Source organism: Sciurus carolinensis, chromosome 8, assembly GCF_902686445.1.
Source record: "Sciurus carolinensis chromosome 8, mSciCar1.2, whole genome shotgun sequence".
Classification (NCBI taxonomy): Eukaryota; Metazoa; Chordata; class Mammalia; order Rodentia; family Sciuridae; genus Sciurus; species Sciurus carolinensis.
In genome coordinates this window covers 121623595-121647013 of record NC_062220.1, presented here as the reverse complement: position 1 = coordinate 121647013, position 23419 = coordinate 121623595, and the positions used below count along the sequence as shown (strand labels likewise).

The window sequence follows — 23419 nt, the reverse complement described above, 5'->3', positions numbered from 1 at the left end:
CAGGCTTCAAGACCAGAGTAGAAATAACTTGCCCAACACCGTGCAGAGACTCAGGGAAGAAAGTCACCTCCTCTGGAGCACCTTTCTGACCCTGGTGGCTATTGGGCTCTCACTGTGGCCCCTAGTTGGAGGCACACTAGGGTAACCAGGACAGTACCTTCTGGCAAAACCCACCTTTGGTCTCATACATTGCTATGGGCTTCTTTAACTTTATCTCCCAGTATGGCCCTGATCACATTGACTGTTAACCATGAAAGCTGGGATGTGTCCCAGTATCCAGCCCTGCTGGCACAGAGTAGGCCCACCATATGTGAACACTGAGTGGATATATAACAGTAAATCACTGCATAAGTCACTGCACAGCAGTTTGGCATAAGAAATACCCCACCCCTATCCCAGCCATGCTAGTAGACCACCAGTAACCACTCCTATAACAAGTCCTTATTACTTTCCCTTCTTTTGTGAGGTAGCCCTTGGTTGCCTGATTCTCCTACCAGTCTGGCCAAGCCTTCTCATTTATCTCAGATTCTTAAGATCCCAAGGGTTGTTCTAAACTTCCATCTCTGCTCATCTCTCCTTCCCTCCCTGGGTATTAACAGCCATTTCCACAGTTTTAACATTTGTGCAGAACCCTAAGCCCTCCTGCCTACCCTGTACCTCTTTTCTAAGCCTCAGAGCCACACCACACAGCCAGCTACTTATTCCTCTGAACACTCCATAGCAGAACTCTTCTTGTGGGAGCTGCCTCTGTGTCAACTAACTGCCCCTGGGCCACTCCATCTAGCACCAGCTAGCAGCCTGAAGGAGTGTGACCACCAGATCACCCAGAACCAAAGAAAAGGAGGTAAAGGCTAGACAACAGATGGGACTAAACTCACTGATTCCTCCTGTTCACAAGCATGAAGGAAAGGAAGTAGTAATGGTGCTGTAGCTGTCAGAGTCAAGGTCAAGGGAAGGTTAGGATGGAAGACCAGCATAGAGACAGAAAAAGATGGCGGGGGGGCTGGGAGATGGGCTGAAGTCAAGGGGATGGAGGCATGGAGTGCATGCAGGAAGAAGAAACATGATACCACCTTTACTCTTTCAGAAAGCTGGGTGCAGTGGCACATGCTTATAATCCCAGCAACTTGGGAGACTGAGGCAGGAGGAATTCAAGTTCAAGGCCAGCCTCAGCAACTTAGCAAGATCCTGTTTCAAAATTAAAAAATTAAAAGGACCCATGATATGCTTCAGTGGCAAAGCAACCCTGGGTTCAATCCCTAGTAGCAAAACAAAAACAAACCACCTGTCCCTTTAGACTGTGTTCAGTAAGAGCTCTCTAGGCACCTCATCCCATGATTGATACAGACCAGGGTTCAGTGCACTTCAAATAAATAAATCAGTCAAAGCCCTGCCCTACCACTCCAACTTCTGGGTCTATAAAATAAAGATACATGAAATTAAATGAGACAAGGAAGACCATGTGGTGTTCCATCTGTCTTTCTATCCTTTGGAGTGGGGCAGGAAGACTCTGTCCCTCAAACTCCCCACTGGTAAGTCTTAGGGCCCCTGAGCCAATTAATAGGGGGACCCTGTCCATAGGGCATCCGTACATCACCAGGCCCAGTTAGGAATCCCAGGTTCCCATTTCCACAGAAGACTGCCCCTCCTGGAAAAATTTAAACATACTCTTTTTAAGCTTGCAGGGGGGACCTCCTCAGACCTGTCCAATAGAATGACTTATTTAGAACAGATGACCTTGTTTTAAACAAAAATTGAAGTTACCATGTACCTCCCAGAAGCAGCTTGATGATACAATCCCATTCCCATCCCTCACAAAAAATAAAGAAAAACCAGGTGAAGGTGACACATGACCTGTAATACCAACTACTTGGGAGGCTGAAGCAGAAGAATCCCAAATTCTAGCCCAGCCTCAGCAACTTAAGTTTTAGACCTTGTGTCAGACTAAAAACTGAAAAGGACTAGGATGCAGCTCAGTAGTAGAGTGCCACTGAGTTCAGTTTGCAGTACCAAAACAACAACAAAAATACTGAAGTATAGATGGGTGCAGTAATATGTGCTTGTATTCCTATAGCTACATGGGAGACTGAGGAGGGAAGATAGCTTGAGCTAAGGAGTTTGAGGCCAGACTGGATGACAGGGTCAGAATCTAACCAGTGAAGCACAGTAACACATGCCTGTAATCCCAGTGACTTGGACGCTAAGGCAAGAGGATGGCAAGTTGGATGCCAGCCTTAGCAACTTGTCAAGGCCTTAAGCAACTTAGTGAGACTCTGTCTCCAAATTAAAAAACATAAAAAAGGGCTGGGGATATGACTCAGTAAAAGTGCCCCTGAGTTTAATCCCCATTAACAAAAAACATACCTAAGCATAAACAAAACCAGAATACAGAATGTTTGCATATCTTTCTGGAATATTGACTTGGTCTGGGCCACAGAGGAGTTGCCATGTCTATTCTTTTTTCTGTGGTTTCATGAGCACTGCTTATAAACCACCCAAATCTGAAAGACACATATTTTATTTACATGCCAATTCCTGTCCATTGCCCCTGAACAATCAGGTATTTACATTGCATTGTGAATTGTCACCAAATGTTCTGCAGGCCCAGATGTCATTGGCTGGGTCTGCTTGCAGCCAAGAGTGGCTGCCTAATACCTGGCTGTCACTCTGAGCTATGACCTGGGCACAGAGCTGGCAGTGTTTCACTGTGGGAAGTGGGTTCCTGCCCCAGGCTGTGCCAGAGCTTATTCTGGCCCCTTTCCTTCACACTAAGGGGCATTAGTGCTTGGCTCGCTGTCAGGCGTTAGGGTGGGGTAAGGCTCCAAGAAGGGTTCCAGAGTGGCCTCGCAGGGGACTCCTGGGGTCTCTTGGAGTCCAGGTCGTCAAGGGCGCAGAGCTGCACACCATCTTGGGCAAGCTGGGCCCGCAGGGTGGGCGCTGTGAGGACCCGCAATTCATGCAGCCGCTCCCAAGAGCAGGAGAAAGCATCTGGGCCCTCACCACAGCCCCCGGCTGGAGGCACACTGGGGTAACCAGGGTGTGCCATCAGCTCGGCTGTCAGGGCGTGGTCTGCCGGGATACCTTCCAGGGCTCTTGCCAACGCCCCCAGCACGCGGTGAGCAGACATGTGTCGGCCGCAAGTGCTCAGGCCCACGAAGGCGTCCGTCCACCTGTAGGTGCTGGGGCATCAATGGCAGAGCAGGAAGACCCTGAAGGCTAGTCAGGGGTCAGGGCGGGAAGGAACTAGAGTGGGGCAACAAATCAATGCCTGACCTTTTTCCACGTGAAAAAGGGACACAAGCTGGACAGGTGAGACCCTGGGGATAGGGTCGGGGTTGGGAGTTGGTGCTCACCATAGGCCATGACGGGAGAAAGGGCCCACAGCTGCCCTGGCATCTTGCTCCACTGTGCAGGCGAAGGCACGTGCTGGGTCTTCCAGCCACGCGCAACCGCTCACACCACGTTCCAGCGGTAGTCGTGTGAAACGCACCCCATAAGCCTGCAGCGACTCGGCAAACACCTGACACACGCCTGCTGAGGAAGCTGGCTCAGAGAGGAGTCTCCTCACCTGGGAGCACGCCACCCAACCTGGGAGCATGAACCCACGAACCTGGGAGTACGTGCACATGCTGATGCCCATCTACGTGTGTAGGGGCCCTGCCCAGCAATTCCCGGAAGCGGCTTAGTTGGGCCTCTAGCTCTTCCCGCACCTGGAAAGAGAAGCATAGACAACTTGAGCTTCAGGGAGCAGCTACAGAAGATTCCCTTCTTGTACAACTGTGTGACTGCTCCAGTGTTTGAATGAAGGAAGTATCTTGCACCCGCTCCTGCCCCTAACAACTTCACGGTATCTTCCGGCTCAGCTTAGGGGTCAACGCGAGTATCCTCCTGCAGCCGCGCCTCCGCACCTGGGGCAAAGCCACGTCTCCTGCAGCTACCGCCTCCCGGAATCCCATCTTGCCCAGAAAGAAGCCTTCGCGGCTGAGCAGCGACGAGGCGCCTTGGCGGGCTGGGCCTACGGGTCGACCTTCGGACAGGTTGGCGTGGAGGCCCGTTGGGATGCTGTGCCTGTAGGCGGAGCAGTATCTAAGCCCTGAAGCCGAGGGGCAATGGCATCCCCAAACCCGCCGAATCCTGCAGGGGGCCGCCCTCACCTGCGGGCCAGCTCCGCCGCGCTCTCCGCGGCCGCGCCGTTGACCAGCAAGGACACGCTGGTCACAGTCCCTGCCAGGAAGGCCTCCACGATGCCCTCATCGCGCCGCGGACAGTAACCAAAATCGTCGGCGGTGACTACCAGCCGCACGCGCGGACCGGCCATGTCAGCCTCAAACCTTTGAAGGAGACGTGAGGGGGTGGTCTAGACAGCTCAGGCCCCGCCCAAGAACGCTGCCCGAGACCCCGCCCCGACGCACACGCCTAGAGGCGACTGCACTTCGCCTTTGTTCTCGCCACCTAGTGGTTCCTAGTTGGCTGTGCAACCACTCGGCCGACTGTGCTCTGCCTTAACTAGTTCAAGGCTGCATTTATTGCACCAGGAAAAACTTTCCTTGACCGCAAAAGTGAACGTCGAGCAGGGCGCCGAATTGCAGGCCTGTAATCCTAGCAACTCGGGAGGCTGAAGCAGGAGGATTGCAAATTTAAAGCCAGCCTCAGCAATTTAGTGAGGCCCTAAGCAACTTAGTAAGACTCTGTCTCAAAATAAAAAGGGCTGAGGAAGTGACTCAGTGGTTAAGCTCCTCTAGGTTCAATCCCCAGTACCAAAAAAGAGAGGAAAGTAAAAGGTGAACGTTGAGAAATGATTTTTTTAGAAATAGCAACAGAAAAGAGAAAGAACGGAAATGAAAGGGGTGGTGGGAGAAAGAAAGGAAAAGAAAAAAACTCCTGTACTCTTTCCAGAGGTCACCATTGCTAACTTTCTGGGTAATGTATTTCTAGTATTTTCTCTAAGCAAATAAATGCACCCAATTTCACTTCACCATCCAAAGATGATCACATCGATGCTACTGCATTCTTGTAATATTTTTCTTTTTTCTTTTTGTTTTTATAGCAGTGCCTGTGAACAATTTTGGTGTTATTAGCTATTTGACTTCCTTTTCAAATTGCCTATTGTCCTTTACTTTTTTTTCTAAGAGACTTTTTCTTCATAAAAGCTCTAAACAACAAGAAAATGAACATGTATGCCATAATAATGACTTCATTTGAGAAACATTAGCCTCTGTGTCTCTCTGGAGTTCTGTCCAAAGTTACAACTTTTACATTTATTACTTCACTTTAATGACTATGTCACTAGTTATCATGGTGACAACCAGAGTTTTCATTTTAATGCTACTGTCGATTTTTTTTTTCTCTATGGAAATTATGGTATTTGTCTTTGAGATTGGTAATGTCATTCATTTTTATAGATAAGGAAATTGAGGGTCAGAGAGGGGAGGTATGGTCCTTGAGTAGTGAATCTGGGACTGGTCTCTGCAGCTCTGGGCCTACACCTAGGCCTGCTCTGGCCCTTTCAGTCCTGTCTTCACCTCCTAGGTCAGAAGAAGAGAAGGTAGAGTAGAACTTGAGAATAACAAATAATATCTCATGGGGCCTTGTAAGTATTGGAGGACTCAAAAAACCCTTCAACCAAGCTCTTGATATATAGCCTGACGTTGTAAAGAGGAAGATGACATTTGTTCAGAATCTTCTGGGTGCCAGGCACTGGAAGTATTAGAGATTAGGGGGGACTGTTTCAGCTCCTACCCCAAAGGAGCACCATTTGGTAGACAAGTAACTACATGGTGTGGTAGAATCTGGCATGGGGTTTGCGGTGAATCTGTTGGGGGTGGTGGTCAGAAGGGGAAAGGAGAGAGAACATTGTAGTATTACATAGGGTCTCTCTCTTAGGGTGTCAAGGGTGTTGCATGAAGATTTTATGTAATCCCTATACTCCTACGTGGAAAGACGTTCAAGCCCATTTACAGGCAAGGATAGGTTGAGTAACACCCTCAAGAAACAGCAGAGCCAGGAATTGAAGCTGGCCAGGTCTGTAACTGAGAACTGGGACTCTTTCCTCTGTTCTCAGGGAAACTGCAGAAGAGGGTTCAAACGGACGGGACGCTGTGGTCATTTACACTGGGCGACGGGAGCAGGCCCCTGGAAAGAAGAAATAAAAGCAGGAAGATGAGGGCTGTGCAACTACCAGGGAGGAACTGAAGGTGTGTTTGTGTTGAGGTTGGAGGCCATGGCTTTTGCCCTTAAGCTCCCCTTGGGGCAGCTTAGGATCAAGGATCCGAGCCCCTAGCTTCAGAGCTCCTCCGGCCAGAGAGCAGAATGCACGCACAGCCACCGACTGAGGTCGCGGGCGATTGTGAACGTGAAACAAACAAGAGCCTGGCGCAGTGGGGGCGGAGTCAACGTGGCCCCGCCCCAACCATTGTGTCGGGTGAAGCAAGTGAGCGAGAGGACAGTTGCTAACCAATCAGGAGGCGGAATTTAAATAACCAAGCGGGGAGGCCTCCCTGCTACTCCAGCTCATTGTGAGGCGGTTCTTAAGTGCGCGAAGATAGCACAAGCTAGTTGAGGTAGGGTCTCTGGTGAGCGGGTTGATCATGAGCCTGGGGCGGACGCTGGGAGGCCCCGGGTCTAGGAGGAGAGAGGATCGGACACACCAGACCCAGAGACCACTGAGACAGGATACGAACGCCCCCGGGGATCCCCGACGACTCCAAATGGGGCAGTTCTCGGACTCTTAGAGAGCTCAGGGCAGAGGAAGGGTTGGACGCATGAAGGACAACAGAGTGCGGGAAGCGAGGTACCCGCGGACCACAGGGCCACTGACATAGTGGAGTACGGACGGAAAGAGACTTGGACTCGTGAGACCTGGACGGACCCTCACGACTCTTACACTATTTTCCCGCGTTCCGCAGAGTGGAATCTGTTGTGGAACTGAAGAGAGAAGGCAGACAGAGGGCTTGACTGCTCATATTATGGCCAGCTGCCGCCACCACTCAGGCTACCTGGCGGACGATGAGGCTGGCCACAGCACATACATAGCTCGGGTAAGTGAGCCTAGCAGGATCCGACCCTGATGCCATGGACCACTAATACTCTTTCTCGTTTCCTATTGATCTCCTCTCTGGTCCTCTTAGTGAAGTCCTTATTATAGGTTTGACCTCTCTCCTACGACCCCTTGCTGGGCCCTGATCTCCCTTGATTTCATTCCCTATGTCCCCTGACTCCAGTGACACAAGAGGGACTCGGATTAACTAGGAACTCTGAGTATGAGCTTGGAGTCATCTCAGGGTCCAGTACTCAAGTTAGAGAAGCAGCCACAGGTAGGGCAGGGCTCAGGACCTCAGGTGTTCCCTGCGGCACAGCAGTGGAGACAGGAACGGCTTGCTCCTTGGAGAGATTCAGAACCACAGAGTCAGAGGGGTTTTATGATTTGCCCAATCACACCGTCCGTAAGAGTAGAAGTGGGCTTTCACCTGGTCCTATGTATGTGAAATGTAGGTTTGGGGAACATTTCAGGGCAATCCTAAATAGATCCTCGTCAGCAAAGTGGAGATTGAACCTCAAAAGGCGCTATTGTGGACACTGTCACACAGCCTGAAGATGGCAGAGCCAGGGTCCAAACCCAGAATTAGGATATTCTAAAATGCAATTCCCAGGCTTTGGATTTAGTTCAGTGGTGGAGCTCTTGCCTCACAAACTCAAGACCCTGGGTTCAATCCCCAGTACCACCAAAAACAAAAAACAAAACTAATTTCTTCCACTGCTCAATCTCCACCCAGCCTCCTAGCAGCATCTTAGGACAGGGACCTCCCTCCCCTGCAGGGCATCCTGCACACTGTGAAAAGCTTGTCTGCTTAGGTGCAGCCACCCAAGAAGTCACTGTTGCCAGAAATGGGGTCAGCCTCCAGACTGGGTCGTATGCCCCACCCACCATCAATGGATGGCAACTCAGCATACCGGGGCCACCGCCAAACTGCTAAGGGCCCTCAGGCTTTTGGTAGCTTCCTGGATTTCCTGACTGAGGGCCAGGTGCTGGACAGCCTACAGACCGTGGTAGAGGAGGCAACAGAGCGCATGGCTTCCATGAAGACAGAGGCTGGGGTGCCACTGGTAGAGGTCAAGGACCCAATTGAGGTTCCAAGTGGTAGGCGGCAGACACGTGTGCGACCCAGCTTCAGCACTGTGCACCGACACCGTGCTCAGCCCAGCCTCTGTACTGGACGCCCCAACAATTACCCATCTTGTTCCAGCTCCATGTCTGACTCCCATAGCAGCATCACAGCTGGCTGTCTGGGCTCCCACAGCTGGAAGAGTGACCTGGGTACTCAAGGCTTAGGTTCACTGCCACCCATGAAGGACAAACTGCTACTGGAGAAAAACCTCAAGCGACTGCTGCGGTTGGAGAAGAAAGGGGTGAGCTGGGGGCCATGCCTGGGGCTAGTATGGGGGATGAACAGGCCTGGGCCAAGCCCGCTTGGCTGCTCCTGGACACCTCTCAGAATCCCTGTCTTTCTCTGCAGAAAGGACTGAGTCAGCCCTGTTCCCAGAGGGACTCCCTGCTGTGGGACTCACTGGATAGCCAGACAAGCAGCCAGTGGACCCGGGAACAGCCCTTGTCTTGGTTCTCAGGGCTACTGGGCTCCAACTCAGGAACTCCTGAAGCATCAGAGATGGGACCTGGAGAACGAGAGCTGTTTTTCCTCAAACGAGAGTTCCACAAGGAGATGAAATCTTTGCTGAGCCAGCCAGCATCCTTTGAATTGCCTGGTTACTGTTCACTCCGTGAGCCCCATTGCACCCTGGACTTCCTAGCTAAGCACCACCTTTTTCCTGCTCTGCAGACTGTGGTCAACCAGGCTGTGGACAAGCTCAGTGGTGCCCGCCGCCCAGATGGCTGCCCTCTCTTCCCTGCCAACTACGATCCCAACCCAGCATTGTCGTTTAACTTGCTGCCACAAGACTCCAAGATGGTCACACCCACTGGGAGAGGGGAACCCTGTGATTCCCTTCTCACTACAGCTTCCAACCCCAAGATAATTCCCAGAAAAATCAAGGCCAGACGGGGCTCCCCCCCAGTGTCCAGTGCCCAGGTGGCCACCAAATTCAGGCTCAAGGTGAAACACACAGAAGAGACCAATGTTCCTAGCCCCTCACTTCACCCCAGGCAGGGAGCCCCTGACTCAGATCCCAAATTACAGAAAACACCTGTGTCCTGGACCTCCAGCCAGAAAGCCCAGCCCTGGCATGGCTTGCACCTCACCCTGCCTGCACCTGGGATCACAGTAGAGTTGGCCTCTAGTCAGAGTTGCCTCAGAGGACCAGTCCCACCTCCACATGCCTCCTTCCACCCTCTTTCCTCCTACCTTCTCCCCATGATCTCCCCTTCTGCTTCACTGTGTCCGAAGGTGACCCCCTCAAGAGTGGGGCAGGGAGCCTTGGGGACAAATTTGAAGGGCAAGGGCCCCATCACCCACCATTTCTAGCAGCCACTGTTACTGGCAGGTGCCCAAGATTAAGGTCTTTCTTGACCTGCATTATGGAAACCTGCTGGGCATAGTACAAGCTGCTTGAATACCAGGAGTCCTGGCCTAGCTACTACTAAGAGTTGTCAGAGATGAATAAAGGCTATTTTTTATCCTGGGTATTTTTTTTAATGTTTGTGAATCTTGGAGGTCCTCTATATGGGAGAGTCTTGTTCCTTCCAGACAGCAGCCTTTGCCCAGAGTGGGGACCTGTATCCTACAATCTAGTTCCCTCTAATTCAACTGCAGGACTCTCCAGTCTCTCTCTCTGCTTAGGCAAAATTGCCCAGGAGGACTATGTGGACAACATAGGTGGCTTTACCCTGGTGGGTTTCTAGCAGTGCCCTAATCCCTCCTTCACCAAGGTCCAGGCATGCTTCCCTCCGAACATGGGCTGCAGCATGAGCTTATAGAAGCCCAGGTTTTTGAGGCTCACGTTTGCTTACTCTAACTGAGGTCACTGGCCTTGCTCCAGGCCTAATAGGTGAGGCAGGTAAAATGAGCATGAGGGTTGGCTATTGAGGGTCACAGCACAGAAAATGTGGTAGGGTTATACCCTTACTGTGACAAGTATGGCTTCTTTATTTGTGACAGGCAGGGCTGGTGGGCTGCCAAGGAGGGTGCAGCAGATGTGATGGGTGTCACGGGGCAACAGGAGAGATAAGACCAACAAGATGTGACATGTCTCCTTTTCCCTCCTTGGCTGCCACACAGAGCCCCAGTGCCAAGTTCACGAAGAAGAAGCCGCTACCTTCCATTTCATCCAAGTCCAGCATGTCCCATCTCTCCAACCCCTGGTACGAGGAGCTCATCAATTTCTTGGTTGAGCAGGCAGTCTCCTTGCTCATCTGCAAGTACAAGTTTGAGAACAACCTCAATAAGCAGCTTGGCTTCATCTCCTTCCCAGTCACTGAGACACTCATGGACCTTTTCCTGGGTTTCAAGAAGGTGAAGGGTTCCCATATCCGCCTGTCCTCAAAGATTGACTGGAGCTGCCTGCTGCACAAACTGGAGGAGGACCATTTGGTACAGCAGGCCTCAAGGCAGGCCTCGAGGCTGGGAGCCCACCATCCCAGTGGCACCTCCCAGCTTGGTGCTTCCCAGGTCAGTGCCTCCCACCATCTTGGCCCCTCCCGGCACAACATAGTGCCCCTCACTGCACAACCCACCATGCAACCTGAGTCAGTAACTGACGAGGACCAGGCCCAGGACCAGGACCAGGCCATGGAACCTGGCCCTTCCCTCAACACTGAGCTGTCAATCCAGCAGCTACACAGCACTCAGGAGCCTACTACAGAAGAGGGGAAGATACCCACAAGCCTATCAGAGCCCAAGCTGTCTGTGTCATCCACCGCCAGCATAGATTTCAGTCCTCTCAAGTCCAAGGAAATGGTGAACATTGAGGACACTAACAGCAGTGGCGAGGACAAGGATAAGGGCAGTGATGAGGACAAGGACAAGGTTAAGGGCAGTGATGAGGACAAGGCCGAGGATGAGGGCAGTGATGAGGACAAGTATGATTATGAGGGCAGCGATGAGGACAAGTATGAGTATGAGGGCAGTGATGAGGACAAGTATGAGTATGATGGCAGTGATGAGGATGAGGGCAGTTATGAGGACAAGGATGAGGATGAACACTACTCTGTGTCTGAGAGTGAGTCCCAGAGGTTCCCTAAGCCTGGATTGGAAACAACCATTAACTACTCTGTGGACATGGGCCACAGTGATCCCACATGATGTCCTTCCCCATAAGCCACACCGAGTGCTCCATTCCCAGCTCCTCCTCCTCCTCCTTTGGATTGACTTTCTGCTCAACTGGCCCCTGCCCTGAGTAAGAGTCAGGATGGGCTGAATCCCGATGAGAAGTTCTGCTGACACTCTCAGGGGAGCCAATGAGAGAAATATGTTTAAATAAATATGTTCATTTCTCATCCTGATATTTCTGCCTCCCTTCCTTTCCTTCTTTGCACCTGCCTCTTTTTTTTTTTTTTTTTTTTTTTTAATCTTCAAGGAGATTTACCATTGAGCCACATCCCCATCCCGTTTTATTTTTTTATTTTGAGACAGGGTTTCACTGAGTTTCTTAGGACTTCACTAAGTTGCTGAGGCTGGCTTTGAACTTGTGCTCCTCCTGCCTCAGCCTCCCAAGCTGCTGGAATTACAGGTGTGTACCACCATGCCCAGCTGTACCTGCCCTTTAGTAGCACCTTTAGGGTGGACCAGCTCTGGCTGCAGCTATCCTTCATGAAAGCTAGTATCACTCTTGACTCTGGGAACCTTATGTGTTCTGCCTTATAGTGCTCTCCTCTCCTGTGACCAGCCTCCTTGTACTTTCTGCCTGCTTTGTTGTGTGACTCTTCTCAACTCTAGTCTGCAATTTTCTCTTAGGACTCCTGGTCACCCCTCAGTCATGGCCCTTGTGCTTCATGGCTTCTGCTTTTAAGAAACTTTCTCTGCCCGGGGTAACTCCCTCCTTGCTTTGATATGCCACAGCCTCACATTGCAGCCAAAGAACATGCACTCTCACCCTCTCCTACTATGCTCACGGCTACCTGTATCTCTAATTTGTATTTTCCAACTCCAACTTCAGAAAATTTGGAGTTTCCATGTCAGGTCATGTGGTGGTAATTGCTGGTCAACTGGGCTGTGGATTGTCTGCATAGGGCATGGTTCTTGCTGTGATTGGCAAGTTTCCTCTCCAAGGTTCTCCTGGAATTTCTCGCTGTCTTGTGCTTTCAGCAAAGCATCTCCCTTCCCTCTGCCTACTTTCATCCAAAGAACAACTCAGTCTCTCCCCTCTAGACAAAAGAATGTGTAAAGTCTCTACACTATATTTTTCTTGTCCAGGTTGCCATTGTGGGAAGTGTGGTAGGTCTGTTTTGCCCCTCCCTGTATACCCCACCCCTCAAAACATAGAGGCCAGGCTTGCTCAGCCAAACTTGACTATGCTCAGGTATCCAAGGGCCCATATGTGAAGATACAGCAACTTAAAGGGCTTCCTCTAGAGTCTGGCAGGGGAGTCCTCTTGGACATCAGTCACATCCACACCCTATAATTCAGTAGACTAAGATCCTGAAGTGGGTAGATCAGGGACCCATTTTTCCACAGAACTCTTGTGGCAGAGATATTTTAGGGCATATGCTTGACTCAGTGCCTATTCCCTAAGGCCAACCACCACTGCCACCACATCCGTTTTGTTACATTATTGCATCCACTTGACCACAGTTGATTGGCCCCATTGGCATATCACTAATCTACAAAGTTTGGCTGATTGCTAACAAATATGGATGCTATAGAGTAGTATATACCTGTCCAGACTCAAGAAACCTATCAGTAAAAAGGATCCAAGAAGAAAGCCTTCAGGCTCCAAGAGGCAGCAGGTGCTGTGATTCCCATTCACTTCTCGGGTCCTACTGCCACATCATCAAGGAAGATGAGAACATGGCCTCATCCCAACCTCAGAGGCACATGTTCCTGTAAAGAATTGGAGCAGTACTTTTGGAAACTATTGGTACATTTTACTAGAGACACGTGTCCTTAGCCTGTTTCAGTTATCTCTTGCTGTGTATAAAATATCCCTAGGTTTAAATAGCTTCAAACAAAAGATAATTTATCATGGCATTGGGATTGACATGATAGACTGAAGTTGTTCATGTGACTGCTTTCATCTGGGAACTGAGACATTCCAAATGGGTTCTTTCCCTTCAGGGTCTCTCTCCTTGTAGCCTCTCACCATGCAGTAGTCTAGCCTGCACTTCCTTACAGCATGACGACACAATGACTTTCTAGAAGGAAGAAGCAGCAACCACTGGAGTTGCTATGACCTTTTTGGCATTCTGTTGGTCAAAGAAAATCACAGTGCCTGCCCAGATTCAATGGGAGGGGGAATGGACTCTGTCTCCTTTGCTTACAAGGATGAGAGGAATTTTTTATTTTGTGGTACCAGGATTGGAAACTAGACTCACACATGTTGGACAAGCTTTATAAGTTATACTCCCAACTTTGAGATGGGAGGAATTGTTTGTGGTCATATTTGGAGACTAGCTACCACTTTTCCTCCCCTCCATGGCTTGATGCATCTCAAACAGTCTCTGGACACAAGCTGAGCCAATCAGATTTTCTCTTGAGAATCTGAACCTGAAGACAAACTCTGATTGAAAGGTACTGAAGATGCTATGATTAACCCTGGGCCATAGGATAAGACAGGGAACATTTTTCTGCAGGGGGAGGCAGAAGAAGAGCTATGAGAAGCCAGGAGGCCACACAAGAGTCAGTGGAGAAGTACCTTGGCCCACTGCACTCTGTTCTTGGGTATGGCTAATAATTTAAATGATAATCAGATTCACAAAAAACCCCACTATATTGATTTGGGAATTGCAGAGCATTGCAAGGGAAATATGTGTGTCATAGTAAACTATGAGTATACTCGAGGAGATTGAGGCAAAGGGAAGCTTTTAAGGTGAAATGAGATTCAGGAGTGGTAGTACACCAGTAGTCCCTGAAGTGGGGAGACCGAGGCAAAAGGATCACTTGAGTCTAGGAGTTCAACACCAGCCTGGGCAACATATGAGAACCTGTCTTAAAATAATAATAAAGTCAAAATGAGAATTATATGTGCTCTTTTGAAACATTTTTTTTTTTTTTTTTTTTTTTTTGCTGTGCTGGGGATTGAACCCAGGGCCTTGTGCTTGCAAGGCAAGCACTCTACCAACTGAGCTATCTCCCCAGCCCGAAACAATAATTTTTTAATATAAGCACCAATAACAAGAGACACACTGGTCTAAGATTAAACAGACAGTTGCTAGGCAGACATCCTCACAGAAGTATTTTTGTGTAAGGTTGTGGTGGTCTTTATGCAAAATTGTGGTTCTGTCTTTTATGATAGTTCTTATTATCAAGCCTGCATGAGATCCCCTACTTCCTAGCCTCCTAGTTTTATTTATGTTTTTTGGTTAGGACATTGCAAGTTACTTCATTTCGATTCTGACAACTTTGACAGAGCTTACTTGGAATCCTGTTTCTGCCTGTCAGAAGGATGGCCATTCTTGTGTCCTAAGTGCAACTGAGAAACCATTGGTGGCTTTCAGCAGAGGACTGGCATAATCTGTTTTCTTTTTTATTGGTACCAGGGATTGAACCCGGGGTGCTTAACCACTGAACCACATCCCCAACCCTTTTTTATATTTTATTTAGAGACAGGATCTCCCTAAGTTGCTCAGGGTCTTGCTAAGTTGTTGAGGTTGGCCTTGAACTTGCAATTCTCCTACCTCAGCCTCCTGAGCTACTGGGACATAATCTGTTTAAGGCTTTCACATTTTTCCTTTGTAGATAATACTGTGGAGGGACTAGTGTAGTGGAAGCAGGGAGCTCTAATAGAAAGTGGTAGAAGATACTTGTTAGAGGGGGAAATGGGGTAGCTTGGATGGAGGTTTCGAGAGAGATGCCTTGAAATGCGTCTTGGAGTCAGAGCCATCAACACTTATTGAATTAGATGTAAGGAGTGAGGTAAAGAAAGAATCAAAGAATTCAAAGTTTCAGTCTTGAGCAATTAGTAAATGGAGATGCTATTTCCTAAGACTCAGAAGCCCAGAGGATGAGCAGCTTGAGGGAAGAGACCAGAATTCTGCTTTGTACTTGTTAACTTTGAGATGCCTGTGGACATGTCCAGAAGAACATTTTCATTGCCTCTCAAATTGTACTGTTGTCCCTCTACCCTGGACGGGAGGCTCCTCAAGTACAGGGTCTGCCAAGTCCAGAGCAGACCTTTAGTCATTTAGACACTCTAAATGCCAAAAATATCAAGGTGCCTTATTCCATAAGTTATTCAAAATAAAAATAATATTAAACATTGCAAACCCTTACTTGATCAGGGAATATAGTTAAGTGTAGAGTGTTTGCCTAGCATGGGCAAGGCCCTGAGTTCAATCCCCAGTGTCACAAAAAAATAAACGAACTGACAAAGCCTAAAATCATGTTGCTGTCATTTTTTGGGGGTGTGGGTGCTGAGGATTGAACCCAGAGGTGCTTTACTACTGAGCCATATCCTCAACCCTTTCTATTTTTTTATTTTGAGACAGGTTCTTACTAAGTTGTTGAGGCTGGCTTTGAACTTAAGATCCTCCTCCTTCAGCCTCTCTGAGTTACCTGGATTAAAGGCATGCATCACTTCACCCAGCTGTTACTTTCATTAGGAAAGACTTGCCAGGCATGCCTGTAATCCCAGGCACCTGGGAGATAGAGGCAGGAGGATTCCCTATGGTCAGCCTGGAGAACTTAGCAACTTGCCAAGACCCTGTCTCAAATTTTTTTTTTTTAAAGGGTTGGGGATATATCTCTGTGGTAAAGTGCCTCTGGGTTCAATCCCTAATAGTCCACCCCCGCCAAAGGACTTTACTCTTTTTTTTCTGAATTCAAAATTCCGAATGAGTTAATTAAATATGAACTTTAATTGCTGCTTCGCTAGTGCCCCAAGTGCATGCCTCAGTCAGCCTCTTGGGTAATGTAGCCCAGAGTCAGTTCCTCTATGACCTCCAGCACAGGATTGGAATCAAAATCATTGTAAGAAATTTCCACGAATGAATAAATAAACTGTGGCATACATTTTCCTCCCTTGAAGATTGAACTGAAATGTGGCAGCATGACTGAAACCCACTCATATCAAGGAGACCTGGGACACACAGTCACCCAGGCTTTCTTCCCACAGTCCCTTTCTCCCTGGGTTGTCGTTTCCTAAGACAGCTTTGGGACTTTGTGTTGAAAATTTGCCGTTATCCTCAACTCCAGCTCCCTGCTGCCCTCTGCTGCTGTATGTCCCCAGTAACTCTGAGTTCTCTTACCGAAGCAATCAAATGGTTGAGTGAAAAATTCAGAAGTCCCAGGATCCGGGGACTGAGGTGACACAGTCCGAGAGGGGGCCATAACTGAATGGCTGGGGAATTAATTCCTGAGTTCGGGGACTAACGTACCAGGGGATTCAGTTAACTCTATGATCAGTTCACTTTAGGGCGACAAAATCTAGTGACCCAGCAACTTCAATATCCTACAGTTGCAAACCCAAGGTTCGAGGGGAGAGTTACACGACTGAGGTCTCAGAGGCCCAGGATCAAGGTGCTTCTTGAACATATATGGGTAGGGTCTTAGGACCCACAGAAGGGTGTTCAGAGGCTCAGCGGTCGCAGGACTCGGTAAGAGCCCTCACCCGTGCTACCCTGTGCTTTCTTATCGCTGGGCGCCGCAGCCGTCTGTCACTTGACATTCATTGGTGAGCCCTCGGAAGTGTGGACCAATCAAAACTCTCCTCGTGTCTCCGGCCCCATCCCAGCGACTTCTCTGGAAAGCTAGGGGTGGGTCCCTTTTAAGCCGACCCAATGGCAATACAGGAGGAGCGCCGCGCGGGATGACGATTGGCTGCTGTGAGCGGGCGCTGTCAGAGCCGGATTGGCCTGAGGAGGGGACGGAAGCAGCTCAGGGTCCCGAGCGGCTGGAGCCCGGCCGGGGCGAGATGTGGAGCGCGGGCTGCGGGAAGGCTGCCGGACCGGCGCTTCTGGGACTGCTGCTGGTACTCTTGGTGCCTGACGGTGACACTTCCAAAACCAGCGAGGGGCTAGTGACCTGCGGGTCTGTGCTGAAGCTGCTCAACACGCACCACAGGGTGCGACTGCACTCACACGACATTAAATACGGATCTGGTGCGTGAGGCCAACCACTGGGGAAGAGCCAGGGGGCGGAGGCTCGGAGTTAAGGGTTTGGAAACCAGTTGGTCATAGGGGTCTATGGGTCGTCAGGGAACTAGGTGCCTGGGGGTCTAGAGTCGTTGGGGCCCTCGAGAGTTTAGGACTGGGACTTTGAGAGGGTCGTTTGGATATTGGGGGCGGGGAGAATCAACAGGAAACTGTTGATTCTGTCGAAGGACGTGGAGGGTCAGGCAGGAGTCGGAGCTGGGAGCTGGGGGTGAACCGTTGGGTGAACCGATCCCAGAGTTGGAGTCTTGGGGAAAACTGTGGTGACAAGGGCAATTGTTGTTAGTTCTGCGATTGATAAGCACCCTGGGATTGGGTGGGATGTCACTCCTCAGGTAGCGGCCAACAGTCCGTGACCGGTGTGGAGGCATCGGACGACGCCAATAGCTACTGGAGGATCCGTGGCGGCTCGGAGGGCGGGTGCCCGCGCGGGATCCCGGTACGCTGCGGCCAGGCTGTGCGACTCACGCACGTGCTCACCGGCAAGAACCTGCATACTCACCACTTCTTGTCGCCACTGTCTAATAACCAGGTAATCACCCTCCTTGACACTCCCCTTCCCCAGGAGAAGTTCCTGGCTTGGTGTGAAGGGCGGGGGACAGAGACTTGGGTCCCAATTCGAGACTTTTCTTCTCACCAGCTCTGAACCTCAGCTTCTGTGAAATGGGAATTTCAATTCAGAAATGTTTACTGAGTGCCCCCTCTGGGGACACAGAAATGACTGCCAGAGTCTACCCCCAGGATCTCCCAGCCTAGCAGATACAATAGGAAGAGAGATGCGTGTCCTCTTTTAGGGACTAGTGGAACTCTGGAGGGGCATCCACACAGCCTTTGCAGTGAAGAATAGGAAACTCGGCAGGGTAGAAGAAACTCAGGGCTGGGCTTGGAAGGACTATTAGGAGTCCTCTATTCCCCATAGGGAAGAAGAGGGGCTTCCCAGGCCTGTGAAAGAGCTTATGCTAAGGCATAGAGGTCATTGTAACTTTGGGGAGTTGAGATGGAATTGAGGGTGGTTTAGGGGTTTGTGGAAGAAAAAGTTGGAGATAGAGACCTTGACTGTCAGCCTGAAGGATTGGACTTCAGAGAGCCTAGAACTGGGAGAACTTGGAGGAGGCCTTAGCCCCATGGGTGCCAGTGGTCACTACAGAGCAACAGGGTATCTATTTGTAGTGGAGGGGGTTCTGGGGGGATATCCTGCTGTCCCACTTAGTAACTGTGCAAACTGAGGCTCAGGAAAGTGCAGAGTAAGGATCAAAGGACCAGTGCACTGGGTGCAAGTATTGCTGCCAGGCAATCAGTATCAAGGGACTCTATACCCTCTGTGGTGACCACTGTCCCCACACCCATAGGAGGTGAGTGCCTTTGGGGAAGACGGTGAGGGTGACGACCTGGACCTGTGGACAGTGCGCTGCTCCGGGCAGCACTGGGAGCGGGAGGCTGCTGTGCGCTTCCAGCACGTTGGCACCTCTGTGTTCCTGTCGGTCACTGGTGAGCAGTATGGGAGTCCCATCCGTGGGCAACATGAGGTGCATGGCATGCCCAGTGCCAACACACACAATACATGGAAGGCCATGGAAGGCATCTTCATCAAGCCTAGTGTGGAGCCCTCTGCAGGTCATGATGAACTCTGAGCCATGGATGGATGAATGGAGGGTGGCAGGGTGGGGCAATTGCACAGCCACTCTCAGTAGAGACTGGGTTTGTAGGGGTCCTCAAGTGCCTTTGTGATTAAAGAATGTTGGTCTGTCATTGTGTTTGTTGTGAGCCTGGAGGTGATCAGGAAGTACCAGTCATCCCTGATCCAGTTCACCTTCTCTTCCACCAGCCCAGTCTGGCTGTTGAACATGTCCAAACCAGGCACTGAACCCAGGGCACTTAGCCACTGATCAACATCCCTAGCCTTTAAAATTTTTTTTTTTTATTTTGAGACAGGGTCTCACTAAGTTGCTTATGGTCTCGCTAAGTTGCTTACTGTCTCACTAAGTTGCTGAAGCTATCCTTGAACTTGTGATGGATCCTCCTGCCTCAACCTCCTCAATCACTGGAATTACAGGTGTGTACCACCACACCTAGCTGTCCAAACCTTTTTGGTGTTCTACCCTGAGCAATTAGCTCTTCTATCTACCTTTAGATGGTCTGATAGCAAGTGACTTAGTTCTCCAGCCACTGAGTTTAAAGAACTTTCCTATTGTTTGGGCTCCATGGTAGAATGAGTGCCAGCTGGGATGGGGCTCAAGCTATTCAGCCCCCTCATTCCTTGCAGTTGAGGACCCCATTCTCCTGGCAGTTGTGGCAGTCTTTACATCTGTCTTTGATCAAAAACCAGGTGGGAACTCTGCCTGTTTGATGGAAAGTAGCATCACAGGCTCCTTTACTCTTTCTTTCTTTTTCTTTTCTTTTCTTTCTCTTTCTTTTCCTTTTCTTTTCTTCTTTCTTTCTCTCTTTTTTTCCCTCTGTTTTGGTACTGGGGATTGAACACAGGGTGCTCTCTCTCTCTCTCTCTCTCTCTCTATATATATATATATATATATATATAAATTTTTTTTTTTTTTTTAATTTTGAAACACTCTCACTAAGGTGCCAGGCTGGCCTCAAACCTGTGATCCTCCTGCCTCAAACTCCTGAGTTGCTGGGATTGTAGGCATGCAGTCACCATGCCCAGTTCTCCCTTATAGTGCAAATGGCACCCCACCCATCCTCTGAGCCTACCCAGGCATGTAGCATATCAATCCCCACCATTACTTTCCAAGTTCTCAAAGAACAGATCTTCAAAAGATATCTCAAGGGAATGTAGCCAAAAAGAATAGTTATTTGCAGATATCTGAGAAGTCTTCCTGGAAGAGGAGGCATAATTTTTTCAGAGTATTGCAATTAAAAGCTGGGGCAAATGCTTGCCTTGCATGCACAAAGTCCTGGGTTCAATCCCCAGCACCGCAAAAAAAAAAAAAAAAAAAAAAAAAAGACTGGGGCAGACAAATAGAAGGGTCCACATCAAGTAAAACCATTAGCCCTGTTAGCCTGTGAGAGTGGCCTCTAAAGTTGATGGTGGGGATGACAGGTTTCTGGGACTTGGTAACTCAGCCATGTTGTTGCTGCATGGGACAGTAGGAGCATAAAGGAGCTGCTAGTGATAGAGGGTGCTACTGCTTCCCTGAAAGAGAGCAAACAAACAAACAAACAAAAAAAAAAAAAAACAAACAAAAAAAAAAAATGAAGGAGAGGCTGGGGTGGCAACTACCTGGAAGGGATTTGGAATAGTATGGGGAAGGCACCTTGTATTTGGGAAGTCAGTTGACTTTATTAAAGGATGGGGTCAGGCATGGTGATCCATGCCTATAATTCTAACTACTCTGGAGGCTGAGGTAGGAGGATGAGAAGGATCTCAAGTTTGAAGCCAGCCTGAGCAACTTAGTGAGACCCTATCTCAAAATTAAAAATTAAAAAAGGAGGGTAGCTCAGTTAGGACCACACACACAAAGGATGGAGTGGGAGAAAAGCTCTAGTCAATTGAATCCTGAGGGGAGCAGGTCCTGTATGTCCTGGGTCCATTACTCTCTGTTTCTTCTCCATGAGGCCCTTCCTGGCTCTTTCACTGCCAAACTTCTTGAGTGTCATCTATAAGTCTGCATTCCTCTCCCATCACTCTCCAGACCTGAGAGGACTGAATGGAAGTAGAGGTAAATGGAGGTGATCCCAGAAAACTCTGGGACAGAACAGTGTAGCTGGGAGAGGGGAAGGGAAAACAACAAATGTAGGGTATGCTATGAAGCAAATTATCCCTGTGTGTGCAACTGGAACTCAGTCCCATTGTGGATCTCATCAAAATTACGCCACCAAGGAAGCTGGAATCCTCCCCACCAAAGTATCTTCCCACATTCGCTGAAAGCTGCTTGGTGGGTGTGGGCAATTAATCTGCGGTACTTCCAACTTGCCCTGTACATTAGATAAGGGGCTCCAACAGCCAGAATAAAGCCCCGAGACAAAGCCACAGGTGCTGGTAATGAGTATTCTGTCTGTAGAGGTGAGGATAAAGGAATGTGGATGGAACACTTACAGTGTGGACAGCACCCTGAAAAATCCAAGGTGGTACTCTCCTGGTCCATGCGTGAGCATGCGTGCTTGCGTGCGCGCGCGCACACACACACACACACACACACACACACACACACACTGAGGTGAGGAATGTTAGAATCAAATAGTGCACAGCAGGTAGGAATCCCTGGGCAACCAAAGCTGAAGCTGTGGGAGCAGATGACTCCAGGCAGAATGAAAGACAAGATAAAAATAAAAGAAGCAGCAGCAGCAGAAATAACATTTATTGAACACCTACTAAGTGCTACATTGTTTCTGGCAACAACTCTGTGAAGCAGGTTTAATTATTGTCTCAATTTTGCAAAAAGTACAACCGAGGTTCATAAAGATTCAAACCCAACTGTCTGCATCAAAAAACGTTTGGTCTTGTCATTGAAATAAAACAGGAGAAGGCACAGAAGGCACGGTCATGTAAGCGCACTACCCCCATATGCAACACACACTGGAGTTGTGCTAGGGTCGGGTGATATATATCTTTACCAGTTCATCGGTCTGGCCACAAAATGGATTGCAATCCCAGGAATCCAAGCATCTCCTTTCCCGTACCTCTCGGATCTGCAAGGCTTCATGGGCCTCAAGACCCGTCCTCCACAGCCCAGCTCTACCGCGGAGATTTTAGGCAAGCCCCATTTCGGTGATGCGCTGAGGTTGGGCGGAAGGCACAACCTCTTGAAAGTCCACCACGACCGAATAATTTATATCATCCAGGAGGTACAGAGAGAAATCTCAGTACTCAGTATGAAATAGCATGCGACCCCATTTAACCGGCTGACTTGGGAAAAGGTTCAGACGCTTCCCAGGGGCCGCAGTTCTCTCCTGGGTGGGCTCGGCCACGCGGCGGGCACCTCCCACAGTGCTTCAAAGCGCTCTAGCTGATACCTCTAGAAAACTTGCAGAGATTGGAGCTAAGAAAAGGCGGGCAAAGTTCCTTTTGATAAGTTATGAATGGGGAAAAGTGTAGAACTCCTTGTTAAAACCACGGAACCCAAGACTCGGGCGGCGCCAGACCAATCCGAGCCGGGAGGCTATTTTGAAATCGCTCCCGTATCAGCCAATAGGTGTGCGGGAGGCAAAGTCCTGCGCCGGCGCCAGCCAATGAGCGCGGTACTATGCTAAGGAGCCGGGGGCCGGGCCCCTCCGACTGTCAGCGGGTTAAAGATGGAGCCGGCAAGCGAGAGGGCGCCACGAGGTGCGGGGTCGTTGGGGTGGGTACTATGGGGGCGAACAACAGCCAGGACCCCCTTCCACTAACCTGCGTCTTGCCTATCCCCCTGAGCGGAAGGGGTATCTGTCCGCGTGAGTAGATGGGTCTGGGGATGGGGGGTGGGGTGACGGTGAGCGGCTCCGTATGGCCTGACTTGTGTAGGGGCCCTACCAGGACTCCTGGCGCCCTCTCTGTTCAGGGAACTCCGAAAGGGCGGGAAGCCCCTCATTCTTCTGCTCGGTTCTGGGCCTCACGGCAGAAGAATCTGTAAGGACAAAATACAGACCCCATGCTGGGGGCAAGAGGCCCGGGATGGGGTCCAGAGCCGGAAGGTCACATCGTCCCGGAGGGTCGCCCTTCTTGGAGTGCTCGCAGGCCAAGGCAAGGTGCAGGGTCGTCGGACTGTATACACCCTGCTTCAGGCGCTAGTAGGTTTCGGACTGCGGCTGAGCGCGAGCCCCTCTCCTTTGTGTATGTGCTCCCTCTGGGTCTGTCCCATTAGCTCTTGCTCCAGGGCTGGGTTGTCTCCTCTTCCACACCTGAAGCATGCTGGGGAAGGTTGAGGTGCCCTGGGGTTCTGAAGGCCTCGAGAAAGACAGCACCTCTTGGATCCTCTTCTCCCCATGTCCTGGACAGGAGCTCTGGCCTCATTTACCCATCTGTAACTGAAATTCCCACCCTGTACTGAGGACTATGGAACCCCCCTGCTGGCCGCAGGTGCTCTGACGAGGTTGCACTACTGTGCTCTGAGAAGCAGTGCAATGATATTGTCAAAGCATCTGGGGCCAGACCTGGGAATGCCCCTCACCCACAACCCCTTCTTTCCTCTTCCTCCAGACCAGATTCCTTGGTCCTGCAGGCTCTCCCCT

General features: G+C 50.0%; 4 protein-coding genes across 4 annotated transcripts; 3 read left to right on the top strand and 1 right to left on the bottom strand.

Moving 5' to 3' along the window:
* Window positions 1-2403: 2403 nt before the first annotated feature.
* Window positions 2404-4336, bottom strand: Ydjc (YdjC chitooligosaccharide deacetylase homolog). Its single transcript, XM_047561700.1, is given in 6 exon segments — window positions 2404-2854; window positions 2857-3170; window positions 3354-3531; window positions 3611-3710; window positions 3909-4068; window positions 4155-4336. Coding segments are annotated over 6 exon segments (1002 nt in total). The 5' UTR covers window positions 4319-4336; the 3' UTR covers window positions 2404-2768.
* Window positions 4337-4863: 527 nt separating this feature from the next.
* Window positions 4864-9628, top strand: LOC124991546 (coiled-coil domain-containing protein 116-like). The gene is made up of 5 exons (XM_047562208.1): window positions 4864-4920; window positions 6062-6194; window positions 6906-7037; window positions 7852-8406; window positions 8514-9628. The coding sequence occupies exons 3-5, from the start codon at window positions 6966-6968 to the stop codon at window positions 9474-9476; spliced, it is 1590 nt and encodes a 529-aa protein (XP_047418164.1). The 5' UTR covers window positions 4864-4920; window positions 6062-6194; window positions 6906-6965; the 3' UTR covers window positions 9477-9628.
* Window positions 9629-10033: 405 nt separating this feature from the next.
* LOC124991548 (coiled-coil domain-containing protein 116-like) lies at window positions 10034-11452 on the top strand. The gene has a single exon (XM_047562209.1). The coding sequence runs from the start codon at window positions 10197-10199 to the stop codon at window positions 11250-11252; it is 1056 nt and encodes a 351-aa protein (XP_047418165.1). The 5' UTR covers window positions 10034-10196; the 3' UTR covers window positions 11253-11452.
* Window positions 11453-16962: 5510 nt separating this feature from the next.
* Sdf2l1 (stromal cell derived factor 2 like 1) lies at window positions 16963-19019 on the top strand. Its single transcript, XM_047561761.1, has 3 exons — window positions 16963-17203; window positions 17590-17786; window positions 18604-19019. The coding sequence occupies exons 1-3, from the start codon at window positions 17017-17019 to the stop codon at window positions 18883-18885; spliced, it is 666 nt and encodes a 221-aa protein (XP_047417717.1). The 5' UTR covers window positions 16963-17016; the 3' UTR covers window positions 18886-19019.
* The last annotated feature ends 4400 nt before the right edge of the window (window positions 19020-23419 follow it).

What these genes read in the sequence shown, in the direction of transcription:
- LOC124991546 (XM_047562208.1), top strand. Translation starts at nt 6,966, where the DNA reads ATGGCCAGCTGCCGCCACCACTCAGGCTACCTGGCGGACGATGAGGCT. An exon ending in ACAGCACATACATAGCTCGG is followed by an intron (nt 7,038 to 7,851) that starts GTAAGTGAGCCT and finishes TTGTCTGCTTAG; the next exon opens with GTGCAGCCACCCAAGAAGTC. An exon ending in TGCGGTTGGAGAAGAAAGGG is followed by an intron (nt 8,407 to 8,513) that starts GTGAGCTGGGGG and finishes CTTTCTCTGCAG; the next exon opens with AAAGGACTGAGTCAGCCCTG.
- Sdf2l1 (XM_047561761.1), top strand. Translation starts at nt 17,017, where the DNA reads ATGTGGAGCGCGGGCTGCGGGAAGGCTGCCGGACCGGCGCTTCTGGGA. An exon ending in CGACATTAAATACGGATCTG is followed by an intron (nt 17,204 to 17,589) that starts GTGCGTGAGGCC and finishes GTCACTCCTCAG; the next exon opens with GTAGCGGCCAACAGTCCGTG. An exon ending in CGCCACTGTCTAATAACCAG is followed by an intron (nt 17,787 to 18,603) that starts GTAATCACCCTC and finishes CCACACCCATAG; the next exon opens with GAGGTGAGTGCCTTTGGGGA.
- LOC124991548 (XM_047562209.1), top strand. Translation starts at nt 10,197, where the DNA reads ATGTCTCCTTTTCCCTCCTTGGCTGCCACACAGAGCCCCAGTGCCAAG.